The sequence below is a fragment of the Myodes glareolus genome, chromosome 6, assembly GCF_982192425.1.
Source record: "Myodes glareolus chromosome 6, mMyoGla1.1, whole genome shotgun sequence".
Taxonomy (NCBI): Eukaryota; Metazoa; Chordata; class Mammalia; order Rodentia; family Cricetidae; genus Myodes; species Myodes glareolus.
Window position 1 is genome coordinate 100,154,080 of NC_142031.1, and position 27,971 is coordinate 100,182,050.

At 49.8% G+C, this 27,971-nt stretch overlaps 3 protein-coding genes across 6 annotated transcripts in view; 1 reads left to right on the plus strand and 2 right to left on the minus strand.

The window, feature by feature from the left end:
- The window catches only part of Ift172 (intraflagellar transport 172), a 40,848-nt gene extending 24,286 nt beyond the window's left edge, over positions 1-16,562 (plus strand). The window contains exons 19-49 of the mRNA XM_087907414.1: positions 1,398-1,482; positions 1,724-1,816; positions 2,601-2,678; positions 2,887-3,135; positions 3,279-3,357; positions 3,571-3,691; positions 3,865-4,009; positions 4,696-4,785; positions 5,252-5,349; positions 5,486-5,621; positions 5,863-5,979; positions 6,300-6,442; positions 7,610-7,703; positions 7,823-7,887; positions 8,257-8,437; positions 8,641-8,750; positions 8,849-8,978; positions 11,311-11,409; positions 11,591-11,700; positions 11,813-11,876; positions 12,072-12,158; positions 12,410-12,526; positions 13,042-13,152; positions 13,322-13,441; positions 13,976-14,071; positions 14,213-14,272; positions 14,356-14,454; positions 14,675-14,828; positions 14,993-15,084; positions 15,249-15,382; positions 16,424-16,562. Of these exons, the coding sequence (XP_087763540.1) occupies positions 1,398-1,482; positions 1,724-1,816; positions 2,601-2,678; positions 2,887-3,135; positions 3,279-3,357; positions 3,571-3,691; positions 3,865-4,009; positions 4,696-4,785; positions 5,252-5,349; positions 5,486-5,621; positions 5,863-5,979; positions 6,300-6,442; positions 7,610-7,703; positions 7,823-7,887; positions 8,257-8,437; positions 8,641-8,750; positions 8,849-8,978; positions 11,311-11,409; positions 11,591-11,700; positions 11,813-11,876; positions 12,072-12,158; positions 12,410-12,526; positions 13,042-13,152; positions 13,322-13,441; positions 13,976-14,071; positions 14,213-14,272; positions 14,356-14,454; positions 14,675-14,828; positions 14,993-15,084; positions 15,249-15,338 (3,313 nt within the window). The 3' untranslated portion in view covers positions 15,339-15,382; positions 16,424-16,562. The remainder of the gene's footprint in view (positions 1-1,397; positions 1,483-1,723; positions 1,817-2,600; positions 2,679-2,886; positions 3,136-3,278; positions 3,358-3,570; positions 3,692-3,864; positions 4,010-4,695; positions 4,786-5,251; positions 5,350-5,485; positions 5,622-5,862; positions 5,980-6,299; positions 6,443-7,609; positions 7,704-7,822; positions 7,888-8,256; positions 8,438-8,640; positions 8,751-8,848; positions 8,979-11,310; positions 11,410-11,590; positions 11,701-11,812; positions 11,877-12,071; positions 12,159-12,409; positions 12,527-13,041; positions 13,153-13,321; positions 13,442-13,975; positions 14,072-14,212; positions 14,273-14,355; positions 14,455-14,674; positions 14,829-14,992; positions 15,085-15,248; positions 15,383-16,423) is intronic.
- On the minus strand, positions 15,471-17,067 carry Krtcap3 (keratinocyte associated protein 3). Of its 2 annotated transcripts, none has more exons than XM_048436529.2 (7): positions 16,912-17,067; positions 16,616-16,800; positions 16,472-16,531; positions 16,141-16,347; positions 15,908-16,042; positions 15,698-15,810; positions 15,471-15,580 (listed from the first exon to the last, which is right to left on the minus strand). In XM_048436529.2, exons 1-6 carry the CDS (start codon positions 16,937-16,939, stop codon positions 15,703-15,705), a joined length of 723 nt encoding a protein of 240 aa, XP_048292486.1. In that variant the 5' UTR covers positions 16,940-17,067; the 3' UTR covers positions 15,471-15,580; positions 15,698-15,702. The 2 variants fall into 2 exon arrangements, with proteins under 2 accessions (XP_048292486.1, XP_048292485.1); XM_048436528.2 differs by having other exon boundaries at positions 15,471-15,597.
- A 99-nt stretch (positions 17,068-17,166) lies between these two features.
- On the minus strand, positions 17,167-27,875 carry Nrbp1 (nuclear receptor binding protein 1). 3 transcript variants are annotated; one of them, XM_085691231.2, is made up of 19 exons: positions 27,754-27,875; positions 24,919-25,147; positions 24,638-24,760; positions 24,372-24,473; positions 23,910-23,999; positions 23,565-23,605; positions 23,129-23,223; positions 22,632-22,655; positions 21,603-21,686; positions 21,097-21,155; positions 20,866-20,964; positions 19,065-19,197; positions 18,750-18,855; positions 18,596-18,646; positions 18,374-18,509; positions 18,136-18,189; positions 17,987-18,050; positions 17,787-17,842; positions 17,167-17,710 (listed from the first exon to the last, which is right to left on the minus strand). In XM_085691231.2, exons 2-19 carry the CDS (start codon positions 25,126-25,128, stop codon positions 17,606-17,608), a joined length of 1,632 nt encoding a protein of 543 aa, XP_085547357.1. In that variant the 5' UTR covers positions 25,129-25,147; positions 27,754-27,875; the 3' UTR covers positions 17,167-17,605. The 3 variants fall into 3 exon arrangements, with proteins under 3 accessions (XP_085547357.1, XP_085547356.1, XP_048292482.1); XM_085691230.2 differs by lacking the exon at positions 27,754-27,875 and adding an exon at positions 26,955-27,207; XM_048436525.3 differs by lacking the exons at positions 22,632-22,655; positions 27,754-27,875 and adding an exon at positions 26,955-27,188.
- Between the last annotated feature and the right edge of the window lie 96 nt (positions 27,876-27,971).

Genomic DNA, 27,971 nt, shown 5'->3' on the forward strand with positions numbered 1-27,971 from the left:
CCCCTTGGCTCTGAGCATGCCCTCCTCATCCTTGCTGGGCATGTGTTGCACAGCCATCCGCTCTGCCATGTCTTGTCATGACTAACTCCCTTAACTTTTTTTCTATTGGCATAGATTAAGCATATACACTAATGGGTTTCCTTATGGTGTGTAATTCATTTTTACCATATTCACCCCATTGCCCTCTCCCGTCCCCTCTCACTGCCTCTGATCCCCTTCTTCCCAGCCAGCCCCTCTGCTACCTTTGGCTTTTAATGATTCCATGAGTTTCTTTTAGAGTTGCTTACAGGAGCATGGGTGGGTAAGGGGTTGCTTACAGGGGTGTGAGTGAGGAGTTGCTTACAGGGGTATGGGTGAGGGGTTGTTTAGAGGGGTGTGGGTGGGGGTTGCTTACAGGAGCATGGGTGGGTGAGGGGTTACTTATAGAAGTGTGGGCACCTTACCAGTAGCCACACCACTAAAGAAGTGTCTTTCCCTCCCCCACCAACCATTAACTGCCCTTCGATCCTGAGGGAGGGCTGGGGCCTCTTGAGTGTCTCCATCCCCATAACAGGCTATGTCAGTCCCCACATGGCAGAGCCATGTCATACCTGGAAGACAACATCCTCCCTTTCTTCCAACTCTTACATTCTTCCCATTCCCTCTTCCATGATGTCCCCTGAACTTTGATACATATGTGCCATTTTAGGCTGAGCATTCAACAGTCCCCCACCCTCATTACTCTGACCAGTTATGTCCCTGCAGTTACATCTGCCACTACACGAAGAAGCTCCTCTGACCAATGCTGACCGCAGCACTGATCGAGGGCATAAATGTAATTATTTGGAAGGCAGTCTGGTGAGCACATCATGTGCATTTAGCAAAAAGTAACAGCAGTCACTTCCCAGCTAGGGCCTGTGACTTCTCGATCACAGACTCTGGGCCAGTTTTACAGCACCAGATGTGAATTCCCTCTTACAGGGCAAGCCTGGAATCCAACGAGAAAACCCTTGGTTCTCCCCCTTAACAGACTTGTTTTAGCAGTGAGCATATTTTTGCCTGGCCAGTGACTAGCTGCTTCTTGTGTTCCGGTCCCAGCCAGTTTCAGTGGTCTCGGCCCCTGTGGCAGCTACTCATTTTATTCTTCATTCCTTCCCGAGAGCAAGGCTTTTACCTTCCTGTGCCTCTGTGGGCTTTCTGTGACAGTCAGCAGTGTCGGCGCACACTAGATGCCACTACCTGTTTGTTGAACCAGTGACTGAATGACAGCCCTGTACTAATGTAACGTGGTATTATTGCTTCTGTGCTGACTGAATGACAGCCCTGTACTAATGTAACGTTGGTATTATTGCCTCTGTGCTGACTGAATGACAGCCCTGTACTAATGTAACGTTGGTATTATTGCTTCTGTGCTGCAGGTGCTTTTCTGCTTTGGGTCATGTGGCAAAAGCTCGATTCCTGCATGAGACCAATGAGATTGCAGATCAGGTGTCCAGGGAATATGCAAGTATTGTCCTCTTGCTTCATTCAGTCTCCCAAGCTGGAGTTTCTGTTAGTTTTCTTCCTGATTCCTACTCTCCCAGCCTCTCTAGCTTCCACCCTACCCACTTTGGAATTGCCTGTGAAACCTCAGGCTGCTAAGTCCCTGAAAGATCTTTAGCTTCTCAAGTCTGTTAGCCCCCATGTCCTCCTGGCCTCCCTGTGTCCACCTGCGCCGAATGACCAAACCTCCTTTTCCCTGTAGGGTGGAGAAGGAACTGACTTCTATCAGGTCCGAGCACGACTGGCCATGCTGGAAAAGAACTACAAACTGGCAGAGATGATCTTCTTGGAACAGGTAAGGGGAGATGAGGAGCAGGATGGAAGAGGGGATTTGGGAGGGGAAAAAGGATGAAAGACCAAGACTTCCAAAAGTTGGGAGAGAACTTTTAGGTTTAGAGAGTTCATTAAACCTTTCTTTAGGTTTTTCAGTTTCTTCTCTGTTCGTCTTTTTTTTTTTTTTTTTTTTTTTGAGACAAGGTTTCTCTATGTAGCTTTGGAGCCTGTCCTGGAACTCGCTCTATAGATCAGGCTGGCCTCAAACTCAGAGGTCCACCTGCTTCTGCCTCTCAAGTGCTGGGATTAGAGGTGTGTGCGCCACCACCGCCCAGCCTCCTCTGTTAGTCTCTATCTAGGCAAACATCCTTCTTTGGTTTTAATTTCTTCTTCCTTTCAAAAAGTATCTTAGCTCCTCTCTACTCCAGAACGTGTCTTTGCAACCTTTTATTTCATTTATTTATTTGTTTGTTTGTTTATTGGTCTTTGCAATTTTATGCACAAGGTAGATCCAAATTTTTGTGGCACCCAAAACACATAGTCTGAGGAGCCTTCATTAAGATAAATTGCTCTGAGTACCTGTGCAAACAAGGAGCCCAGTAGTCTATAATAAATTTATCACTGAGTCAGGTGCATAGCTCAGTGGTTGATCTTGGGCTTAATATGTGCAAAGCACTCAGTTCAGTTTCGATGCACTCACAAACAGCATGTTCATACCTGGTATCTTAGACAGTCTGAGCAGGACGTATTGATGGTCTGCCTTCCCGGGGTCCTCTGTCTTTTGTGTGAATGCTCTTAACCCTTAGAATGCAGTGGAGGAGGCCATGGACATGTACCAGGAGCTACACCGCTGGGATGAGTGTATCGCTGTGGCCGAGGCCAAGGTATTGTTCTGTCTTCTCTGCATGATTGTTCACGACTTGGCATCACCAATTTTAGCTGTCTTTCTAAGGAAGCCATAGGATCTGGAATGGGGTTGGGGCTGGCTGATAAGGTGAGGGATTAACATATTGGTGGAATGGGAGGAGCCACACTGACCCAGAAGAGGAGCAGAAGAGACATGGAATCCCTAGCTCCCTCTGTGATGTCCAGGGACACCCAGCCCTGGAGAAGCTGCGCAGGGATTACTATCAATGGTTAATGGACACACAACAAGAGGAGCGAGCAGGTGAACTGCAGGAGAGTCAAGGGGATGGGCTGGCAGCCATCAGCCTCTACCTCAAGGCTGGGCTCCCTGCCAAAGCTGCGCGGCTAGTGCTGACCCGCGAGGAGCTGCTGGCCAACACGGAGCTGGTAGAACACATCACCATGGCCCTCATCAAGGGGGAGCTCTACGAAAGGGTATGTGGGCTACCTCTTCCCAGTCATTATCTACCCAAGGAGACCTAGGGGTCCATAACTCTCCCTGACTGCCAGCATTCCTTCATCGGGGAGCTGATTCCTGACTCTGTGTTCAGAGTTTCATTGTAGTCATGTGTTGGCAGGCCGGTGATCTCTTTGAGAAGATTCGAAACCCACAGCGGGCCCTTGAGTGCTACTGTAAAGGCAATGCATTCATGAAAGGTACTAGCTGCTCATCAGCTGTCTTTACCACTGTGCACTCCTGCCCACCCCGTATCCCAGCATCTCCTTGGGGACATCTCTTCAAGCTGACTGGCTTTCTTCCCTCTACATTCCTCCACTTGTCACCCATCCGTCCATACTTCATCTCCCTGTTCTGTTTCCCTGGGTCCATCCCCGGGATTCTGAGCCAAGTGCCTCTTCTGTCCCTGGTAGCGGTTGAGCTGGCACGACTGGCTTTCCCCGTGGAGGTTGTGAGGCTGGAGGAGGCCTGGGGGGACTACCTGGTGCAGCAGAAGCAGCTGGATGCAGCCATCAATCACTACATTGAAGCCAGGTATGGTGGCACAGGGCACAGGGATCTGGGCATGACGTGAGAAACTGGGCGAAGGAGGACGGCACGGCCTAAAGGAAGAGATCTCAGAATGTAGGTTAGGATGTGCTTGGGGTCTCTATTCTTCCATCCTCCTCTCTCCTCATACATATTAATGTCTTCCCTGACTATGCCAGGTGCTCCATTAAAGCAATTGAAGCTGCTCTGGGTGCCCGTCAGTGGAAGAAGGCAATTTATATATTAGATCTCCAGGACCGAAACACTGCGTCTAAATACTATCCTCGTGTGGCCCAGCACTATGCATCTCTGCAGGAATATGAGGTGAGGAGAAATCCCGTTTCTGCAGCTCTGAAGCAGTGCAGTGCAGGGCAGTAAGGACGTCCCCTAGAACAAGATATGGGGCAGCTCACCAAGCTCTTCCTGCTGGAGCGCAGCCATCACGTCCCTACCATCATCCCAGCATGGCACAAATATGATCTCTAGCTCCCTTTCCTGTGCCAGCTCATGATTCTTCATGACTGACTCTAGCATAGCTAGTGTAGATCGCTCTATGTGGCAGAAATGTGAGGCCCTTTAAGTTCCACCTGAATAGGTGGCTCAGCAGTTGAGAACACTTGTGTGCAACTGGGAGAACCTACGTGGTCTCACACATGCCTGTAGCCCCAGAGCTGTGGGGGTGAAGCCCTACTAGGGCTTGCTGGCCACCAGCCTAGCTAAAAGACACATGCTCCAGCTTCAGAGACCAACCTGCCTCAAAGAAACAAGGCAGAGGGCAATAGAATTAACACTCTGTGCTCTTGCTCCTGTGTTTATGTGTGTGCCTAACACATGTGCATACACCACACATACGTGCAACACACACACACACACACACACACACACACACACACACACACACACTGCTTTGATCTAGTGTTTCTCCTAGAGACACATTTTCTTGTACTCATCTTTCCTGCAGTATCACTACAGGCTCTCCAACACCCCTGTTGACATCTTTGCAATTTCAGATTGCTGAGGAGCTCTACACCAAAGGAGACCGGACCAAAGATGCTATAGACATGTACACCCAGGCTGGCCGCTGGGAGCAAGCCCACAAGGTAATGAATGAGCAGTGTCCATGAAGAAAGAACTCTGCGTTAGTGGTCACCATGTTGCCTCACTCCTTGATCTCCAATACCCCTCCTTTACTAGTTCCCTGAAAGCTAAGAAAGTACTAAAATACAGCCTTGACAGTTTGGATCCTGTCCCTTAGCCCGCACTTCAGCTTGTGGACCAGGGAGCCAGGCATTCTGAACTACCATTCCAAAGCCCCTGGTCCCTTGATAGCGCTGTCATCTCCCCTACACTGCAGACCTCAGTAGAGTAAGCAGAGGTGTGGTAATGCAGCGTGTGCTGCATATCCATCTCTCAGGCCTTGGCAGAATGGAGCTCTTCATGGGCTCCTGATGGGCATGACATTGCCTGGACTGAGAGTGGCAGTAACTAAATGCCAGTGATTGTTGGGCGGACTCAGAGTTTCCATGTGTGGCCTGGCGCCTGAACCTCTGGGTTCCATGTTCACAGCTGGCAATGAAATGCATGCGGCCAGAGGATGTGTCAGTGCTGTACATCACCCAGGCCCAGGAAATGGAGAAGCAGGGCAAGTACCGAGAGGCTGAACGGTGAGTGTGGAGAAGGGATGGGGCTGAGGCATCAATGCGGAGAAGGGATGGGGCTGAGGACTTGTGGCCTCCTCCCAGAAGCAGTGGCAGCAGGGATCTAGCTGTAGGAGGCTCCAGGTGCATCCCCTGTCCTCAGGTTGTATGTGACAGTGGAGGAACCTGACCTTGCCATCACCATGTTCAAAAAGCACAAGTTGTATGATGACATGATCCGCCTGGTAGGGAAGCACCACCCAGATCTACTCAGTGACACACACCTTCACCTGGGCAAGGTGAGCCTTTTTACCCCTGCTCATGCCTCCCAGCCAGTATCCATCACCCCTTCCATCATGATGCACTACCCCACAGGAGCTGGACCAGCCAGTATCCATCACCCCTTCCATCATGATGCACTACCCCACAGGAGCTGGACCAGCCAGTATCCATTACCCCTTCCATCATGATGCACTAACCCACAGGAGCTGGACCAGCCAGTATCCATTACCCCTTCCATCATGATGCACTACCCCACAGGAGCTGGAGGCAGAAGGCCGACTGCAGGAAGCTGAGTATCACTACCTTGAAGCCCAGGAATGGAAGGCAACTGTGAACATGTACCGGTCCAGTGGGCTCTGGGAGGAGGCCTACCGGGTGAGGAGTTCATGCATTCCTCTTTCCTGTTCTTACATGACAAATTTTAACTAAAGTCACAAAGACCTGAGTATTTCTGTCTGAAGCACAGCCATACCTGTTTATATAGCATTTGCTTATAATTTTAAGGGCTTATGGCTTTCCTGAAGCCATCCTCTGTCCCTAAATACTGTGAGCCTATGTTAAGAGACCTGGAAGCTGGTCCTCTTCAGTGTTGATCTGGAGCAGGATCCTGATCCTCATCACAGCTGGGGCAGGAGGCCAAAGGTGACAGGGGGCAACTGTGCAGTGGGCAATGCTCTAACAAATTTGCTTTACAGGTGGCCAAAGCCCATGGAGGGGCCAATGCCCACAAACACGTGGCCTATCTGTGGGCGAAGAGTCTGGGAGGAGAGGCTGCAGTTAGACTGCTTAACAAGCTGGGGCTTCTAGAGGCTGCCATTGACCATGCTGCTGACAACTGGTGGGTCTCAGTGCAGTCTCCTCTCCTTCAGCTCCATCCCACTCAGAGCAGCCCACACATAAGGAAAACTGACATGCAAACTGAAAAATAATTTCAGAAGCTGAAGCAGAAGTAAAAACATGTGAGCTAGGCATGGTGGTGCCAGTGTATAATCCTGCCACTTCCAGGTGGAGGCAGAAGGATCAGAGGTTCAAGGCCAGCTTTAGCTACATAGTAAGTCTGAGGCCATCCTAGACTATATGATACCATGCTTCAACAAAACAAACTAAAGAGTGAAAAATTGGCCAGGCATTATAATAATACATAATTTTGGGGTTTTTTTGTCGTTGTTGATGGTGGGGTTTTTTGTTTGTTTGTTTGTTTGTTTGTTTGTTTGTTTTGAGACAGGGTTTCTTTGTGTAACAGTCCTAGCTATCCTGGAACTCACTTTGTAGGCCAGGCTGGCCTTGAACTCAGAGATCCACCTGCCTCTGCCTCCTGAGTGCTGGGACTAAAGGCATGTGCCATCACTGTCTGGCACAAGTAGATCTCTATGAGTTCAAGGCTGGCATGGTCTACACAGTGAGTGAGTCTCAGGCCAGGCAGCCAAGGTAACATAGTGAAACCCTGTATCAAAAGAGAGAGAGAGAAGGAAAGAAAGAGAACATAGCAGAGAGAGATCTTTGGAAGGGAGGTGTTTTATCAGTGGTTCTAGAGAGACAGGTGGGGCAGGAACAGCATGAAAAGTTAGAACCATACTAAGTAACATTTCTGGGTCATCAAAGTATACTTCTGTTAAATGAAAAATGCAAATTTTTCTCTTTTATCTTAGACAGTTTCATAAATATATACAATGCATTGTGGTCATACCCCCTCAATTACCCTGTCCTATCCTCTCATTTCTGCTAGCCCCCAGCTAATCTCCCTGCTACTGTGATGTCTTTTGTCTGCTTGTGAGCCACTGTAAATCAGACTTGCCTGTGTGGACGTGGGAGGGGGTTAACTACTGCAGCACACACACTTGATCCATGCAAGTGTCTGTATTTCTTAACAAATGTCACAAAGCTGGGAGCAGAGTCACAGGCTGGGACTCCATAGTAGTCAGGAGAAGGGGTGGTTGTCTTTTCTCTATTTCCTCTCCCTTCTGTAAGTATTATACACAAACTCGGTCTACACCTTCCATTTCAGCTCCTTTGAATTTGCCTTTGAGCTCTCTCGGCTAGCCCTCAAGCACAAGACCCCAGAGATTCATCTCAGATATGCCATGTATCTGGAGGATGAGGTATGAATGTAATTTAGTTCCCCCTATACTGCTAACCTCTGTGACCAGTTCAATCCTGTCTTCTAAGTGACTGTGATGCCAGGCTCCTTCTCACTATATGTGACTATCTTTCTGTCTAGGGCAAATTTGAAGAGGCTGAAGCAGAATTCATCAGAGCTGGTAAACCCAAAGAGGCAGTCCTCATGTGAGTTTCCCCACACTGTTTCTGTTTACTTATGGGTATGGAATGCATGCACAGCACATGTGTAGCGGTCAGAGGACAAGTTGCAGGAGTTGGTTTTCTTCTTCTACCATGTGGGCTCCAGAATTTGAACTCAGTTCATGAGTTTTGTGGCAAGTACCTTTACCCACTAAGCCATCTCCCCAGCCCCCGCTGTTTGGTCCTGCTCTGGAATAGGATAAAGATACTGTCCCAGTATCTTTCATGGTCAACTTTACTTCCAAAGCTCGCACAAATGACACCAATAGCCCCTCAATTGTACAGCTGTCTGTCTTCCACTACTGAGGCTTCAGTCCTGTACTCAACGTCTTCTGTGTCCCCCATTTTGGGCAGGTTTGTCCACAACCAGGATTGGGAGGCAGCTCAGCGTGTGGCTGAGGCCCATGATCCTGACAGTGTCGCTGAGGTACTGGTAGGTCAGGCCCGTGGGGCCTTGGAGGAGAAGGACTTTCAGAAGGCAGAAGGGTTGCTGCTTCGGGCCCAGAGACCAGGTCTGGCTCTCAATTATTATAAGGTGAGCCATTTTATTTGTGCCACAAAGGGAGAATGAGATAGTGAGAGGCCACAGATCTATACTGATTCCTGGTGATGAAGAGGGCAGGAGAGAGAAAGGACAGGCAAGAAAAGGGAGGAGAAAGGCTAAGAAGTCAGGAACCCAGCCAGAGGAAGCCTCAGGGCTCCCACCTCTGCCCTTCTGATACCTGCAAATCTGAGCAGGAGGCTGGGCTCTGGAGCGATGCTCTGCGGATCTGCAAGGACTATGTGCCTGGCCAGCTAGAGGCCCTGCAGGAAGAGTATGAGCGAGAAGCCACCAAGAAGGGGGGAAGGTGAGAAGCCATGCGTCCTGGCAGTGTTGTCAGGACCGGGTGGGTTGGACCACACTGCCCCTGCCCAATCCTGAGCATTAAATATTCACATCCCACAGAGGTGTGGAGGGACTTGTAGAGCAAGCACGACAGTGGGAACAGGCTGGAGAGTATGGCCGTGCAGTGGACTGCTACCTCAAAGTTCGAGACTCAGGGAGTGGCGGCCTGATGGAGAAGTGCTGGATGAAGGTGAGGCTCCGGTTCCCGCAGGTCCGTTCCCGTCAGCTTCCTGCACAAACGTTCATCTCCATCCTCCTGTGTCTCTATCTCAAGTAACAGATATCTCCTGGGTGCCTGCTATTGTACTAGAGCCCCGCAGCTGAAGACTAGAAGGGATGTAAGATAGACACCCCAGCCAGAAGTTAGGAGACTTAATTACTACCAGATCTGAGCAAAGACTGAGGTGTATGAAGTGGAGTTCAAGACAAGTGCTTTGTGGGGGCTGGAGTAGTTCAGAAGGTTCTCTAAGGAAGGAAGGACTTGAATGGGAGCGGAAAGGACAACTCCAGACCCCAGGGCATAGTTGAAGGCCAGGACGAAAGCATGGCTCCTCCTCCAGCACCCCAACCTGACAGCTCCCCTTCAGCAGACTGAGCCAGCCTAATACTCTTCACCAAGCTGAAGACAAACTATTGGTCAGAGAAACAGAACTGATACATGTGAGCATATGTCTGAGATAAGGAACTGACGCACGCAGTTATCGGAGTGGGCAAGTCCTAAGATCTGCATGGAGCCTGACAAGCAGGAAGGCCAGGAGAGAAAGTGCTGTAGTTCCTATCTGAAGGCTGGCAGGCTGGAGATCCAAGAAGAGTCAGCATTTCAGTTCCAGAGTGAGAGCAGGAAAAAGCCAGTGTCCCAGTTCAGACATTTGGGCAGGAAGAGTTTTCCTTTACTCGGGGTAAAGTAAGCCTTTTGTTCAATTCAAGCTTTCAGCTGATTGGATGAAGCCCATCTATATTAGAAAGGCCAATCTGCTTTACAATTTAAATGTTAACCTCATCCAAGTACAGCCTACAAAAACACCCAAAGTTCTGTTTGAACAATGCCTACATACTGTGCAGTCATCATGCAAAACTGATAAGCCAACCCTGTTATCTTTGTAATTAGACATGCAATACATAGTTTGAATGGGTACAGGGAAATACGGGATTGGGAGTCCTGAGGGACTAAGGGGGTTCCTGGCTCTCTAAATAATACTGTTATGTTGATGCCCATGCAAGATGTCCTTAAGTTCTGGGGTCACTGAATAGGTCCCAGAAGGTGAAACAGGAAGTAAAGGGGCTGTTTGGTTGTGAGGTTTGAGCACCCGATGCCTTTACACCGTTCACTAAAGTCTGTGCAGGGCTGTCCCTTCAGGTTGGTCACAGGATGGCTCTATCGATGGGGAGAAGGCATGCTTTTTTAAGCCTTGCTTACAGGGTTTGGCAGGGCAAGAAAGGAAAGGGAAAGGACAGGGGAATTGGTCTAGATAATAGCCAAACTGGGTCTCATGGAAATTCAAATCAGTGAGGATGTCAGCATCCCAGTGGAAACAGAGAGTTAAACTGCCGTCAGATCATCCAGACTAGCACTATCTGCTGAAAACGCTATGCAAGCTACAATGTTATTGCAGTTTTCTCATACCTGTTCTTGAATAAGGTTAAAAAAAAAGAGAGAATTTAAAAAAATGTAATACACCTAATTGAACATTTAAACGTTGACTGGAGAGATAGCTTAATGGTTTAGAGCAGTTGCTTTTCTTCCAGAGGACTCAGGTTATGTCCCCATCAACCACATGGCAGCTCACAACCATCTAAAACTCTAGTTCCCGAGAATCCAATGCCCTCTTCTAGTCTCCATGGCATCAGAAACAGGGAAAAATGCATGCAAAATGCCCATACACATAAAAATGAGCAAAATTGGGGCTGGAGAGATGGCTCAGAGGGTAAGAGCACTAGCCGCTCCTCCAGAGGTCTTGAGTTCAATTTCCAGCAACCATATGATGGTTCATAACCATCTGTAATGCACTGTGGTCCCCTCTTCTGTCCTGTTGGCATATATGCAGTATAGAAACACTGTACACATAATAAATAAATCTTTTTAAAAAATGAGCAAAATTTTAAAATATTGGCATTTCAATATAATATCCATTGAACTTAATATTATTGGTATTTGCCATTCCTTTTTTGTTCTATTTTCAAACTCCAGTGAGCATGGATAATCTGAGACTCACAAACAGTTGCCAGGTTCCCGACAATTCTCATTTCGGTTTTCTCTATACTATGCTATCAAGATTCTATCTGTGACAAAGTGCAGTGAGCGCGTACAACAAATGAAGTGTGCAGAGTTGCAGCGACCCGAGAGGAACATGATAGGTTCTCTGGGGTCACACAGAAGACCTGTGGGCCAGGCTTAGCCTGGGAGGGTGGAAGATGAGGAAGGATCACAAGAATGTTGGAAGCTGGAGGAGGAAAACACGAAGGCCAATAACCCTAGTAGACTCTTTCTTCTCCCCATTTCTACCTTCTGTTCGACCACTCAGGCGGCGGAACTGTCCATCAAATTTCTGCCTCCCCAGCGCAGTCTGGAAGTAGTTCGGGTTGTAGGTCCCCAGCTGATTGGAATTGGAAAGCACAGTGCGGTAAGTAGGGTGCTAGGACCGGCACACTCCCATGTACACGGGATAGGGGGTGACACGTGATCCAGATGTGTGGGGTGGGCCCTTTGCAAGTGCGCCAGTGTTCTGGGGAGAGAGTTCACCAAGTGGGAGGCCACTGAGTCAGATGGAAACATAGCTTTCACTCAGATTTCCCTCTGTGCAGGCTGCAGAACTCTATCTGAACCTGGACCTTGTCAAAGAAGCAATCGATGCTTTCATCGAGGGTGAAGAATGGAACAAGGCCAAACGGGTAGCCAAAGAGTTAGACCCGCGGTAATCGCCAGGAGATTCTTAGTTCCTTTTGTAAACACTGAGGAAGATTTCTTATGGCAAGGGTGTGGTGTTACATGACCATAGAGTTAGCAATCTCTGTGTATCTTCCCAGGTATGAAGACTATGTGGACCAGCACTATAAGGAGTTCCTCAAGAACCAGGGCAAAGTGGATTCGGTAAAGCTCTCAGTGTTAGGAGGGAGAAAGCAGGAAGAGGCCAGAAGGGCTAACTAGGTGGTTGAGCTCTTGCCTCCCATGTGTAAGGCCTGGGTTCCCCAGCACCACCAGAACAAGAGTAAAAGCCAAATTCCTGAAGAGGTACTAGAGATCCTCCCTTCTCCTCTCAGCACATCTGTCTTTACTGCTCCACAGCTGGTGGGTGTGGACGTAGTAGCTGCCTTGGACCTGTACGTGGAGCAGGGTCAGTGGGACAAGTGCATTGAAACAGCTACCAAGCAGGTACTGCTGGCCCTCCCATTCCCACCCACCTCTTCTTGATTCCCTACCTGCTTCTGAGCATCCCACCCCTTAACTCCAATGCCCAATCTGCAGCGGCCCCTAGTGAGCACCAGAGAGCTGTCTTCTGTCCTCTGATTCTGAGATCAGAATCCTCAAGTGCCCTTTACCTCCCAAACAAACCCGTGGTCTCTTGTCACTGCCTGTCCTTGCTGACCCGGCCTTTTCCGTGCTGTCCCTCCACTCCCAAACAGAACTACAAGATTCTGCACAAGTACGTGGCTCTGTATGCAACTCATCTGATCCGAGAGGGTGGCTATGCCCAGGCACTGGCCCTCTATGTGCAGCACGGAGCCCCTGCTAACCCACAGGTACCAGCCTTCTTGGGATGAATGTTTCTTCATCCTCTAGAACCATCCCTTCATTTGTCTCAGAGAATCCTGAGCTGAAACGGACCCTCTGGAGGATTTACCCTTGGAAAGAAAACACCCAGGCAGCTGTCCATGTTCTTAGTAAACACACACAGACCTGTCTGTCCAAGAGGAATCGTGGATACCCTCAAGGGTCCTTACTGACTTCCTCTAGAACTGACAGTTCTACGGAGAATCAAGAATTTCTACACTGTAAGCCTTAACATCGTTAATCACCCACACTCACTGAACACCAGCTAATATGATAGGGTTTTTTGTTGTGAGTTTTGTCTCTTTTCTGAGTCAGGAACTCATGTAGGCAAGGCTAGCCTGGAACTATGAAGCCTAGGATAACCTTGAAATCCTGGCCCTCCTGCCAAACTCAGTTTTTCCTTGGGCCTCTTCTTCCTTCATCAGTTTCTTAGCTCCTAAACACTCAGGTCCCTCACTCAGGTCCCCTTCCCCTCGACCTCTAGAACTTCAACATCTACAAAAGGATCTTCACTGACATGGTTAGCTCTCCTGGGACCAACAATGCCGAGGCCTACCATAGCTGGGCTGATCTTCGGGATGTCCTCTTTAACTTGGTAAGCAAGGGTCAACAATGGGTCAAAGTTCCTTCTGTTCTATTCTCCTTAGTAGACATAAACCTTTACCTTCTCAGTGCAAATGGCCAGCAGTGGCCACTCTACAGTTCTCCTTGGCCCTCCACTGACCCGAGCCTAGCTGTGCTTCCCCCCACACCCCCTTTTCTAGTGTGAAAATCTGGTGAAGTCCAGCGAAGCAAACTCAGCAGCTCACGAGGAGTTTGAGATGATGCTGCTGATTGCTCATTACTACGCTACACGATCTGCGGCCCAGAGTATTAAACAGCTGGTAAGATGCAACCAGAGAGATTCAGCACAGAGCGCTCGGTCACAAGGATGCACCTTCAGACCTCAGGAGCCAAACACATCCAAGTTCTGGGTCTTTGAGCTTAGGTCTTTGACCACAATTCCCTCTGCATGTCTCTTCTAGCCACTCCAACACTTGCTGAGATGGGGTTTCTTCCCAGACTGTCTGGCCAGAGGGCTGTGCCCACAGCTCTACCAGTCTCATTATGTTGAAACATTCAGATAGCATATTAGTTTTATGTACCACCTAGAAGTACACACACTTTGGCTTATTTAGTTACAACTGTGCTTACATTTCATGTACGTGGTCAAATTCTAGAAGTAGAAACAGCCCTATATATAACCTGAGCTGGGCATGTAATGCTGATGAAAAGAACTAAGACCGGAACAGCCTGAGATGGAGAGGGTTCAGAACTGATTGCTGGTTGTCTAGCTCCATGGCTGGCTTAGTTACAGGCTCATTGCTCTGGTAGCTCAATCGCCACAGGGCCGGGATCATAAACTGTTTAATCCACAGGAAACCGTAGCTGCCAGGCTCTCCATCTCACTCCTGCGCCACACCCAGCTGTTACCTGCAGACAAGGCCTTCTATGAAGCAGGCACTGCTGCCAAGGTGAGCTGGGGCAGGGAAGGGTGGAGACTGCCTTGAGCACAGCCGAGTAAGGGGCGGATGTGGAGGAGGACACAGCCTGCCTCTTCTGGAGCGTTCTCCCTGACCCCAACCTCACACCCATCTGCACCTTTCCTGTGACAGGAAGTTGGCTGGGAAAACATGGCTTTCATTTTCCTCAACCGATTTTTGGATCTGACTGACGTAAGTAGGGAAACTGTGCCTAGAGACTGGGGCCTTTGCCCGTCACCAGCTGTGCGGATCTCATGGTGACTGCTCTGCCACAGGCAATTGAGGAAGGGACTCTGGACGCTCTTGACCACTCAGATTTCCAGGACACAGACATCCCCTTTGAGGTGCCACTCCCGGCCAAGCAGCATGTACCGGTAAGGTGTCACCAGTGGGTCGGCACCGAGAAGGGTTGATGGCTTTGGGATGCTATTTTTCAGTGACATCAGCCCTTACTGTTACTCGGGGGAAGCAGAAGCAGTTCCATGGTGGACTACTTATAGCTAAAAGCCGATGTACAGGCTAAGGGCTCAGCCCTGTCCTCACCCCCCAAGCCTCCCAGCCCCATGTGAAGCTAATGCTACCTCTCTTTCCCAGGAGGCCCAGAGAGAAGAGGTTCGAGACTGGGTGCTCACAGTCTCAATGGATCAGAGGCTGGAGCAGGTTCTGCCCCGGGATGAGCGTGGAGTCTATGAGGCTTCCCTGGTAGCAGCGAGCACTGGGGTTCGGGCCCTGCCCTGCCTCATTACAGGTATGGAACCCCACGTTACCCCATATCCCGTGGCAAGTAGAAAGGAGGGAAAAGCATCAAAATCCATTTCCAAGACAGGACCACCCATCCCACTCTACTCCCAGGCCGCTGTTCATCCTTCCCAGTCCTCACCAATCCCATCACCATCTCGTCCTCCACCACAGGTTACCCCATTCTGAGGAACAAAATTGAATTTAAGCGGCCAGGGAAGGCTGCTAACAAAGACAACTGGAACAAGTTTCTTATGGCCATCAAGGTGAGAAAGGGAGTCAGTCGTAAAGGACAACAGCTGGGAATGGGGTGGGGTGGGAGGCACCCCAAGTAGGATTGTCCGAAAGGCAGAACCAGACCCTGTGCCTGATCCTTAGGACACCCAGGAGCTCCAAGGAGTCCCTCTCATGTTCTCCCCTTTGCCCACAGACCTCCCACAGCCCAGTGTGCCAGGACGTACTCAAATTCATCAGCCAATGGTGTGGTGGGCTCCCCAGCACCAGCTTTTCTTTCCAGTGACTGGTACAGCTGAGGCGGTTAGCTCTGTCCCACATTAAAGCCCTGTAAGTGGTTGAGACTGCCGCATTCTTTGATCAACACCTCTCCACCCAGCACAGTGCGCTGGGCTCCAAAAGTAATTGTAATCAGACAGAAAACAAAAACTAGTCCTTTTATTACAATTATTTATATCACCCTCGGGTCAGGGCCCCTTGCGTAGTAGAAAACACCTGTGGATTACGCCTCGGAAGAGCAGCTGCTTGCTAAAGAAAGAGCAGACCTGCATCAGAGAACAAGCAATATAGCAAAACAACAACAACAACAACAAAAACTAACTGGTCCCAGTCCCAAGAATGCATCCCACCCCGGGGGCCTTTTACCTGTTCTAAACCCAGGTTTTCTGTTTAGTCTGGAAATCCTGAGGGTGGTGGAGTAGCTGCACATTTTCCGGCCTTTTACACTCAGAAAGTTCAAGGTCGGTCAGTTCCTCCAGCTGCAGGAGAGGGTGGGTTCAGTAACTGGGCCTTAAGAGACACACCTTTCAACACAACCAGGGTGTGGAATGAACCCTTCCTGTTTCTCTTCCTTACCTGCTCCTGCAGCCCTTCCTTCCTGCAGGGCCCAATTCCCCGCAGGGTGAGTGCAGCTACACAACAGTAACCAGAAAGAGCAGCCTCGCCTGCAGACATGAACAGAGAGGGGATCCAGAGAGCCAAGGCTGTATCCTAAAACCAGAAGTGACAAAGAGGACTAGGCCTTGGAAGGGGGAGGAGCAGCACACGGGGCAAAGGTGAAGCCCAGAGAACACCAAGAATCCACTCACATAAATTCTTGTGGGATCAAAGGGGCAATCAGTGTGTCCAGGCCCCTGGTCCAGTGGTATGGAGGGATCCAGCAGTCCTGGATGGCAGTCAGCAATAAGGCGGCGGCCACCATTGGCAACAGTGAGCGACACAGCAAGGAGGAGGCCCATGGAGCAAGCAGCAGATACAAGCAGATTCACTAAGGCCAGCGTCAGCAGGGCCCAGTGCTAGTGGGGTAGAAGACCGGGGTGAACAGCCTAGTTATGTTTCCCCGTGATTTAAAAATCTGAGTTTCTATTTGAGGCTCCTGCCCATTGGAAGTCTGAGCTGAGACACCTCCACCCCTCTCACCAGTCGTGGACGAAGAAGGTTCCTGGATGCCAAGAGGGCCACAAGTCCCACGGAAACGCTCTGCGGAAGCAACAAGCCTAAGGTTCACTGTCTCTCTGCGCCCAGCCCACCCCGCTTGCCCATCCATCCGCCAGTCACGCTCACCAGCAGCCCCGAGCCCACCGAGATGACATTGGCCGTAGTGTATTCCGGTGTGACCGCGCCACGGGGGTTGGCCACGTGCCGCAGGACAGTACCATGCAGCACAGCGCCCACCAAAAGGTTCACGTGGCCCACCAGGATCAGAGCGAGGCCCACGCGCATCAGCCGCCTGGGCCCCCGGGCGGCGTCTGAAAAGTAGGGGGAAGGGCAGATATTAGCCGTGCAGGGCGGGGCCACAGGGCCAGCCGCGGCGCGTGGGACGCCGAGAAACTACAGGTGAGGAAAGCCAGGCAACTTACCGAAGACGCAGAGGCGGCAGCACCTCATCGTGGGCCGCTCTGCCCCCGCCACCACCGGTCCGCCCTATCTGGACCTGGCCTCGCCCCGCCGCCGAGCAGAACCCCAGCTTCCGCGCCGCCGCAAGGCAACTCCACCTGGGCCCGCCCCGTCCCCGACCTGAGGCCCAGCCTCCAAGGGGCCGCCCCACCTGGGGCTGCCCCGCCCCCACCTGGGCAGCTGTGCCACCCAATGAGCCGCAAAACAGCAAGCCACTCTTTTAGCAAAAAGTAGACTTTATTACAGCAGCAACTGAGGCGATTCGAATGGCCCCCGGGGCCACCCCTGCAGCACCACCTTTCTCTCCCGCCCATCCGCCCCAGCGGGATTGTAGAACTCTGCTCCCCCAGTGCCCGTGGGCCTCCTGTCCACACAGGCAGGGCAGGAGCCAGCAGGTCAGCTACTAGCTCCAGCTAGAAGGTGGCTGCTGAGAAGGCCCAGGCCCACGTCTGTGCAAAACAAGTAAACAAAGTGCAGAGGGGAGGAAGAGAGGGGTAGGGGCAGGATGATGCTCAACCAGGGAGCCCCTAAAGCCCTCCTGAATAATAAGGGGAGACGGGGCTTCACAGGGTAATACTGACTGGGGAGAAGGGACAGGAGGACTGCAGCATGTCCAGAGACAGCCACACTCAGATAGGGGCCTGGCTCAAGTGAGCTCTATGAGGAGACGGTGACAGCGGCTGAGTTGAGGGTGCTGTTCCTGGCAAAATTGAACTTGTTGAGGGTCTCCTCGAGCAGAGAAGTCAGGCGGCTCTGATCAGCCTGAAGAAGAAGGTCAGTGAGACAAGGCTGACAGACGGTGGGGAGGCAGCCAGGGCACAGAGGGCAGGAACCTCACCTCACTAATGAAGCCCAGCTGCACCAGCTCAGCTGCCAAGTCCGGGATGTTCTCATCTGACAGAAAGATAGGAGGGTGAATGAGTCCAGTACGGGAGCCCTTTAGCTGTTTCAGAAGCTAGGAGTCATGCTCTGAGTCACTTTCCCTCTCCCTGACATGCCCCTCAAAGTATCCTCCTCCAAAACAAAGGAGACCCTCACTTGGCATCAGGTCACAGCTCAGGTGCCGGTTCAGCTTGTCCTCCAGCTTCAGCAGAAGTGTTAGCTAGAGAAAAGAACGGAGAATGAGGCTGCTCTTCTCCATCCAGTGCTGCCCTGCGCAGACCCGTCAGCCCCCGCCCTGAGCTTACATGATGTTTGACTCCCTCCTCCACTGATTCGATGTTGCACTGCATCAGCACCACCTGGAACAGTACAGAGAGGACGGCCACTAGAGACCAGTCACTAAACCCTCAGACACCTGGAAGCCTTTCCACCCCACAGAAGAACCAGGTGGCCAGGGGGCAGAAATGCACTCCATATAGGACAGCGCCGTAGTTGAGATGTCCGCCCCCATAGCCAAAGCCGCAGTCACACCAGAGTCCCCACCTTGCGTGTCTCCACCTCAGCTGGCTCAGGAGTTGGAGTCTTGACAGAAGGGGGCACAACAGGCGATGTCACCTCCTCCTGCTGTGGCTGCTGTGGCCGAGGTAGCCCAAAGGCTGTCAGAGGGTAGATCCCATTCCTGGTGGGAGATGACGTAAGTCACACGGACTCTTTGAAAACCGCAGGAACCTGCCCCTGCTTCCTCACAGAAGCCCACCTTCTCACCTGACATCTTCAAGAAATTTGTCTAATTCCAGGGCTGGTGACTGAGAGTACCTAGAAGGAGGAGGAAAAAGAGCACGAGAATGAACATTTTACAGAACCTCAGAGTGGTAGGGATCAATCCATCCCTTTCAGACCCTCTCAGCTGGGTACTCACAAAGTCTGAACTGGTTCTCGTCCTGGCCCAGCAGGGATTTCCGCTAGTACAGCACTGGTATCCATGTTTTTGGTGATCTCCTCTAGAGCGTTCTCTGGGATCATGTCTGGTGGGTATAATGGGGTGGAACATTATGTAAAGATAGAATTGGTTCACAGGAGGCTTAGAGGCACAGGGGTAAAGAATCCCTTTGGTAACAGAATAAAGATGCCATGCCAGTGATGGAAGCCCCAAATTGGAAGAAAATCCTAGTAATCTTTGTTTAGCATGGATTCAGTCCCACTACCAATTTCTAACAGGGTTCAGAAAACTCACGTTGGTGTCCCACAATACAGTGAGCAGCAAGGAGTTTGAGTGAGGGCACTTCAAACAGTGCTGGGTGGAACAGAAGTTCTCTGGCTGTTGGTCTTCGAGCAGGCTCAGACTGCAGGCACTTTTGAATAAACTCCTATAAGAGAACAAGGGACTAAAGCAGGCATCTAGCAAGCCTCTCACAGCCTGTAAATATACATGCTTGAAGGCAACACTTGTTGGGGAAGCACTGACCCATCTCTTGAAAGGGCTTTAAATACATATGTAATGTGTAAAATTATCATTCACTATCTTCCTGGCTTTTCTTTTTAGACTTCATTTTTCTGAGACAGGGTCTCTTTAGGTGGCTTAAACTAGCCTGGAACTTGCTATATAGTCCAGGTTGCCTTTGAACTCACAATTCTCCTGTCTCAGCCTTTGAAGTGCTAGGATTACAGGCATGAGCCACCATGCTAGCTTTGGTTATTTCTTTTCCACTCTACAACCACAATACCTTTTTTTTTAATATTGAGACTTAGTATTTGTGTGTGTGTTAGTAGTTCATTCATGGCCAACATTTTTGGATCTTTGCCAAATTTAGTTTTTCCCTTCCCAAACTTAGCAAAGTATTATTCAGTATTCACCATATTCTGTTTTCTAAGACTATTTATTACCACACTTCCTTTATCCACTAAATTCCTGAATTCACCATATTCCCATGCTTTCTCTAACCACTTCACCTTTTCTGCGTTTGATCAAATCCTATGGCATCATACTTTCTAATTTTCAGTTGTAAAAAGTCACATACCTGTGATCTTTTATCCAACAACCCATCCTAATGTGAACCAGACCCTGACTCCATCCTATTAACTCTTCGACTAGATCTCTGCTTCTTTCTTGCCCCCCATTACTGTCCCTAATTAACTGTTAATGTTCCTTCCTTGCTTTTTGTTTGTTTGTTTGGTTTTGTTTTGGGTTTCAGAGACAGGGTTTCCCTGTGTGTAGTTCTGGTTGTCCTGAAATTCCCTTTGTTCCCAGGCCTGCCTCTGCATCCTGAGTGCTGGGATTATGAATGTGCACCACCACCTCCTGGCTGTCATTTTGTTTTTGAGACAGGGTCTAAGGTAGCCCAGGTTGGCCTTGAATGCTCTATGTAGAGGAGGGTTGACCTTGAACCCCTGATCTTTCTACCTCCACCTCCCAAGTGTTGGGATTATAGGTGTATGCCTCCATGCCTGACCTAATTGTTCTTGTTCAGACTGTCCTGTCTCACTATAGTTAATCTACCTACTGATTCATAATTCTTTCATCCTTTATTTTTTTTGTTGTTGTTTTGTTTTTCGAGACAAGGTTTCTCCGTAGCCTTAGAGCCTGTCCTGGAACTAGCTCTTATAGACCAGACCAGGCTCGAACTCATAGACATCCACCTGCCTCTGCCTCCCAAGTGCTGGGATTAAAGGTGTGCGCAACCACCACCCAGCTCTTTCATCCTTTAAATCTTAGCTCATTAAATATAAAATCCAAAATGACTGGTTTGATATTTAAATTTACTTTGGAATGCCAAGATTATTGTGGAAGAGTGTGTAGCAACTGACTAAGGTAACCATCAAAATCAGCTCATCTGTATGTAGACATACTTAACTAAGACATTATTTTTAACCTTAATATTATTACCTATCTGAACCCCTTCACAGGAAAATTGTGTTTAGTGTTTTCTATTTTGATTGTATTTCTTTTCTCTTGGAACATATTCCCAAGAAGTACAATAAACTTGAAAGCATTTGAAAGTCACTTAAGGATGGAGATTGATCCCAACGACTCTTACCCTCTGTAGTGGGTCTTCTAGTAGCTGGATGGCACTGCTGATGGCTTCCTGTGGCACATATGAGGACTCTCCATTGCCCTGAATCTCCAGCACTGCCATCTGCATTGAGGAACCCAAGGGAAAGCTGAGATCTGAGGAACACACCCAGTGCTCCCACAGTCACTCCCAGCATTTCCCTGTCTGTGTTCGAATTCCACGCTTTCTCTTTTCCCTTCCCTTGGGTCTCCTTACCTCCAGTGCACACATGCCAAAGGAGTAGATATCCACAGCTGTTGTCACATTAGTGACTTCTAAAGAAAACAAATGTCTTAGTAAGAAAGAGAATTGATTGGATAAGAAGTGGCCAAGTGGGTGGGGCTGGAGAGATGGCTCAGAGGTTAAGAGCACTGGCTGTTCTTCTAGAGGTCCTCAGTTCACTTCCCAGCAACCACATGGTGGCTCACAATCATCTGTAATGAGATCTGGTGCCCTCTTCTGGCCTGCAGGAATACATGCAGGCAGAACACTATATTCATAATAAATAAATACCTCTTTGAAAAAATGTATGCAAGTACAGAAAGATGAAGTTGTGGTTCTATTATCCCTGTATCTCAGGTTATAAAATATAAACCAAGATCTGAGGTCACTCTATCAGGGAGGGTGTAGGTGAAGTGGCACAATCTGTCCGAGGGACCGTAATTTAAAAAAAAACAAACAAACAGGGTCTGAGAACACGGCAGAAAGGCAAAACTACTCACCTCCATACTCTGGTGCAAAGAAATGTAGGTTCTTCTGTTCTTCCCGGCAAGTCTTCACATGGTTGTTGATAGTATCAGGAGCCACTACAAGTAGGGAAACACCCACAATCTGACCACCACCAAAGCATGACCTTACTCTAGAGAGAGGCTGCAAAAGCCATGTTTCTCCTGAAGTGTGTTTTCTAATACTCAGTGGACACAAACCTACCAGTCTCCCAATCTTGAGCTAGAGATTACATAAGAACACCACCTATCTCCCCTTTCTGCAGCCTAAGGTTCCTAACTCAGAAACAACAGAGTCTACACACTGTACAGACAGACAATGAGGCTTCAGGCTCATCATGTAGCACAGCAAAGGAAAAGCTTTCATTTGTGACCTGCTCATCTTTCCAAAGTCACAGATCTACCAAATCCATAGGCCATAAAAATGCTAGGTTTATTTGATTCATCTGCCCTGCAATTAATATAAAAACACAGGCAGCCCTTCCAACTATGGGACAACTAAAGACCTTATGAACCTGGATAAGAAAGGCAAAGCAGCATTAACATACAACCAAGGAGCTAGCCTCTTCCTTACCCATCTGTGTTAACTCAAACTCAGTGAACCAATATCCTGAAATCAGTTTCACTTTTAATCCACCAAAACTTTAGAAGACTCTTATTCCTCAAAATCACCTACCACAGGACTGAACGAGGTACCAGGGCCAGGCCGAAGCTGGACTCACTCTGATCGTAACAATGGCTACAAGTCACAGAGAATCTAGGCGCACAGAATGATTTAGGGAGCCAGCCGGATGATGAGGGGAAGATGATTAAGAGGAAGTGTCCAGCCAGGCAGAATCCACAGGAAACAAGCAGGTTATAAAGGGACAAGCAGGTGGAGGCTGGCAGGGCAAAAGCTTAGCAGGCATAATTAGACACGGGAAGCAGGGAACAGGCCTTGCTCCCACGACTGCATGCACTGGGCAGCCGCAGAGGGAGCAAAGGGAGCACAAACAGAGCCCCAAGTGGGGCAGAGGGAGCTCTCACCATTAGCAAAAATCCTATGAAAGACTGTTGGGAACAGAGCAGCCCGTAAGCGGGAGGGAGGAAAACAGAGAAAAGTTGTGAGCGATGGAGCAGCCAAGCCCCAGACAAATGGTAACAACACACAAACACAGCACACGGAAATGTCACTGCACACAAATATACAGCAAATGAAAGCACTCACAGCAGGCACAGTCTGGAACCTCTTTGGTAGGGTTTGGCCCAAAGGGCTCAAGTCAGACCTCATATCCATCTCTTGCCCTTTCCCAGCCTCCTATTTCTCTGTATTAGTCCAAGTTTCTCTCCAAGAAGTACAAGATTATATACCCTACCCCATTTCCACTAATTGGTCTCTCCCTATGAATTACTTCTACAAAAAGTCTATCTCTTATCACCAGCCCACACCTCAAAATTCACTATTCTCCCCACGCCTTTTACCTTACCCCCATGGTTCCCAAATTCCCGAGGCTCCCCTGCCCAGAATCTCTCCCTCCCCTCACCAGAGCCAATCTTGATGAGTCCGTTGTGCTGGATGAAGATGGTGTCACAGGTCAGGTTCCCATGGATGATGGGAGGGTCACAGGAGTGCAGGTAGCTGTGGGGGCACTGGGCTGTTAGAGGGGCCACTAGGAAATTAAGGGCAGGGGGAACCCAAGGGTTAAGAGGAGCAATTCCTGGCCACCATAATGGCAATTCCTGTACTCTGAATCTCTATTGTGCCAAGTGACTTAAATAGGAAAAGCACAAGGAGAATGAGGCAGGGTCACTGTAGTGGTTAGGACATGAGGAAAACCCCATAAGGGGGACTAATCGTGTCAGCACATGACTCAAAGAAATTGGGGAGAGGCAGAATAGAAAAGCAGAGTAATGCCTTGCAATCTGTTTAAGGAAATAAATCAGGAGACAGTGGGGAAAAACCAACCACGTATTACTTACCTTAGGGCAGAGAGAATCTGTGTGCACCAGCGTTTCCAAGCCTGGAAAAGAGTTTGGTCCAAGCATCCGCAGTAATATCCTCTCTCTCCCTCTTCCTTCTCCCCTCTCCACCCACCACCCTCCTTCTCCAGGGTCTCACTGTATAGCCCTGGCTGTCCTGAAACTATGCAGAGCACACTGGCCTCGAACTCCTGAACCAAAGGAATGCACCACACACCCAGTGATACTTTCCTCTCTCAGCCTTCACACTAGTCCTTGCCATCCCTCCTTAATTGGCTTCATAATTATCACCATCTTTTTAAAGCCCTAAACCAGCCTAAAACTATAGCTAGCCTCCCTCCATACCTTTTCATTCATAGTCTTGTGGTTCTTTTTGGTCTTCTTCAGAAACTGCTTAAGGCTTCCAGACGACATGTATTCTGTGATGAAAATCACCTAGGAAAGTGAAGCACTTCCTATTAAAGCTTTAATCTAGACATTATCTCTCACCTGGTGACATTTATACCAGATACATATTAAACTGTGTTTGTTCAACTTCCCTTTCCTTTAGGATCACTTTCTTAGGCTTAACAGCACAATTAAAACACAGAAGCAAGTAAATGTTCACTCATTCCTCCCCATCTTTAGCTGGGAAATGCTACAGTAAGCAGATGAAGCCCTGCTTTCTCTTCCACAGCTGAAGATTTCAGTTCTTGTCTCAAAATTACCTTGTTTTAGCCTCTGAATGTAAAAGGGACAGTAAATACAGCTGTTCTCTGGTAAAGAATTCAGGAAATACTAGGCAAAAAAAAAAAAAAAACATCTTACCCTGGCCTTGTTCTCTTTAACGTCAGCCCAATACTTGTGAAACTTAACAATGTTAAGATGTTCCAACTGAATCAGATTATCAAACACTGCACGGACCTTTTCCTGGAGCAAGGGAGACAGGGACAGCAGTTCACAAATTGCTGTAATAATACGAAAGCCACCACGACCCCTCCCCTTAGATGATCTAACCATGAAGGCTCTCCTACAGCACTTTCCCAATAGCTGTTTAAATACTGGTTCGAATGCCCCCAGGCCTAATCACCTACCTCCTGCAGTTTGTAGTTCTTGCGTTCAGAGAACTGTACCTCATTCCACACAACCTCCACACCTTCCTCTGTATCCATAGCCAGGTATGCACTGTCAATACCTGGAACATTACGCTGATTCACCTGAGAAGCAGTTCAAGTGGAATTAAGTCACCTCACAAACCCACCATTTTAGTATTGCATATGACCATCTTCCAACCCCACCCTACTCAGGTCTGGTCTGTTCCCCTGGACAGCTACTCCGGTTCTCACTGTTTACAACTCCACTGCCATCACCTTACCTCTTCCCTCCTCTTTTGCCAGCGACCACAGGGTGACTCTTCCAAGATCTCAGACTCATCTTCACTTTCTTCTTCCTCCTCAGGAGAAGCAGCTGAGGTGGTAGAGGTCACAGGAGGTGACACTGAAGTCAGGCCAGGAGCTGAGGAGGAGGATTCTACCTTTGGGTCTGAGCCACTGCTGACTACTGTTTGGGACTCCCCTTCCGACATGCTGGAATGAACACTCAGCCTGCATCAGTTGGGCAAAGACAGGAGAAGACAGAGGTCAAAAACAGATCTATAAAATTTTAATAGTTTTAACCTCATCTTCAGGTTCAAAAACACATATCCCTTATTTCCTTTAAATTTAAAGTCAGAACTACTCATACCCAAATAATGCAGTGTGAATGACTCTCCTGCTTCTGGAAGAGGCGTTACCCTAGCTGGAGACCACCCTGAAGTGCCAAACACAAGGCTAATGACAGCATAACCCACTTTGGGCAAACCCAAATACACAATAAAATTGGGTTCCTCATTTCTTCTCAGAAAATAATGATGCAATTGATATATTTCCCATTGACTCGCCATGGGCCTCAATTTTCACTGTGCTCAAAAACGAGGGTATACAGGCATTACTCAGAATAGATGACTCTAGACTCCAAAATGGTCCACTGAGACAGCCCTATTAGCCTATCTCATCCTTAGCCAGCTCGCTGAAATGCCCAACTGATTTAGTCTGCTAGAACCAACAGTGACATTATCCACCCCTCCCACACAGACAGCTGCTGTTGGGCCAGGTGACTGACAGGAGTGACTTCCATCCCTATTGACCTCACTTCCTTAAGACGTGTGACTGGCAGATGGGTACTGTTTAACAGCATTGCTTTTCATTTACTCACTGAAATGTTTAGTCACATTTGTAGGTTACTGCAGGTCACACGCCGGGTGGGTGCTTGAGATACATCAGTGAATTGAAATAAACGAAATGCCTGAACTTAATTAGAACAAACTGAAAAGAAAAAAACAAAGCCCTCAAGCTTCCCGCTCCCCTTCATATTGCTCAAAGGCTCTGACTTGCCATTCTCTGAAGCACTGCACCTGACACCGGTCACTGCCTTCAGGTACGGATTATTCAAGCTACAGCCTTCATAAGCAACATGTTAAACTGCAACATTTCTGCAGGGGCAGAACTGCTTGAAGGAAAGCTTAAGTTTTTCATTAACCCATGAAAAAAATAATAGGACCACCAAGCAAACAAAGGCTGTAAAGGACTTGCAACCTGTGTGTGCTTAGGCTCAGGGAGTACTGTCTAGTAAGAAGGTGATACCCTGAAAGTTAACTTGCACTCCAAAGTCAGTTCAGAACACCAGAAAGCTGCAATCAACACCAAGCCGACCACACTTCTCTCTGATGCCCCTTTCTGCACATCTCTCTCCAGCCCACACCGTTTGACCCGAATCGAGAGCTACACAGCGTTTTAGTAAATTCCAAGAGCAACAAAGCGCTACAGGAAAAAATATCTGATAGGATAGTTCCCCGACTTAATTTCTAAGAAAATCCTTGTCTATCCGAGAAATTCTCCTCAGTCTGCCAAGAAAGCTATGTATGCGAATGTTTTAGTAATCTAACAGAAAAGATGAGCTAGGCTAAGAAAATAGTAGTCTGTTTCAATCAGTTCCTAGAGCAGCTCCGTTCACTCGATGTGCCTAAAAGCTGAGCTGCTCAGTTAACTTTCTAGCGCGATTACAACAGACGGTAAGAGTAGAACGTCAATACAGGAAGCTGGATCTATGAAATCTAAAACTACTGGACCGAGGGCACAGTCACTTCACAGGTCACAGGAAGAGAAGACTGTCTGTCATCAGTTAGAGACAAACGTCCCGGAAGGTACAAGCTGTGTCTTCCCTCCCCAGTCACGCCCCAGTGGGGAAAATGAGAGCCGAGCCTAAAGCGCCCCAAGCACTCCCGCCAAGGATGCGAAACTTCTGTAACACGGGGGGTTTGGTCTCGGGGCTGCTGACAGGTTTGGGGGGTCACACGTGGGAAGGCTCATTTACATCGGCGAGGGCGATCTTCCCCGCAGCCTCTAGCTCCCCTGAGGGCGCACTGTGCATCCACTCCAGGGCATTGTCTGTTATCTTGCAAAGTTGTTCTCCGGGCTTCCACGATTACTTGAGAGCCCACTGCGCGTCACTCCACATAGCTCGCAGTCACAGGACACTCTGAGGAAACCCCAAAAAGCCTCTGAGGTCAGCAAAGCCGCACAGTCGGAAAGAAAGTAAGCTCCGGGGCGCGAGGTCCTCAGCATCTCAACACTCCAACAGGTCGCCGGGCCAGCATCGGGAAGGAACGGCGGCGGGGGCCGATCGCCCCTGCAGATAGGCGGACGAGCACCACCGAGCACCACCGCCACCTCATCAAAGGCCGGCCCCGCCGCGCCGTCAGGCCGCAGGCCACGCCCCCGCGCTCGGCGCGCCGCCCCGCGAGCAGGCCGGGCCCGGACGCCGCGCTTCCTTCCGCAGGCCCTCCGGCCCGGGCCCCCGCCCCGCCCCCGCCCGCGCCGCGGCCCCGCCTCTCGCGGCCAGAGTTCCAAGAGAACGCCGGGGCCCCCCGACCCGCGCCCGCAGAATTCCGGGCCGCCGCGGCCACGCCAAAGACACTAGGAGGGCGGGCGGCGCCCTGCGGCCAGGGTGGCCCCTCAGCTGCGACGGGCCGGGCCGGGTCGGGCCCGACTCCCGGGGGAGCAGGGCCGCCCGACAGCACCCGCCGGCCGAGTCCCGCCGACCCGCTGCTCGGGGCGATCCCGCCGCCCTTCCGCGAGCCCCTCCCTCCAGGGCCTCCTTCTCCGGAGCTCACCTGCCGACTCGGCGCCCGCAGCCTGCGCTTCAGCTCCAGCTCGGGTTCCGGGGCCTCGGATCGCAGCGACTCCCTCACAGCTGCGCTCCGCAGCGCAACCGAACTGCGGGCCCCGCCCTCGCGGCGTCCGGACCAACAGATGGGCGGTGCCGCAGCGCCGCCAAGTTTCCATTGGACAGGGCGGCGGGGGGCGGTTCCCGCAGATGGGCGCTCTCAGG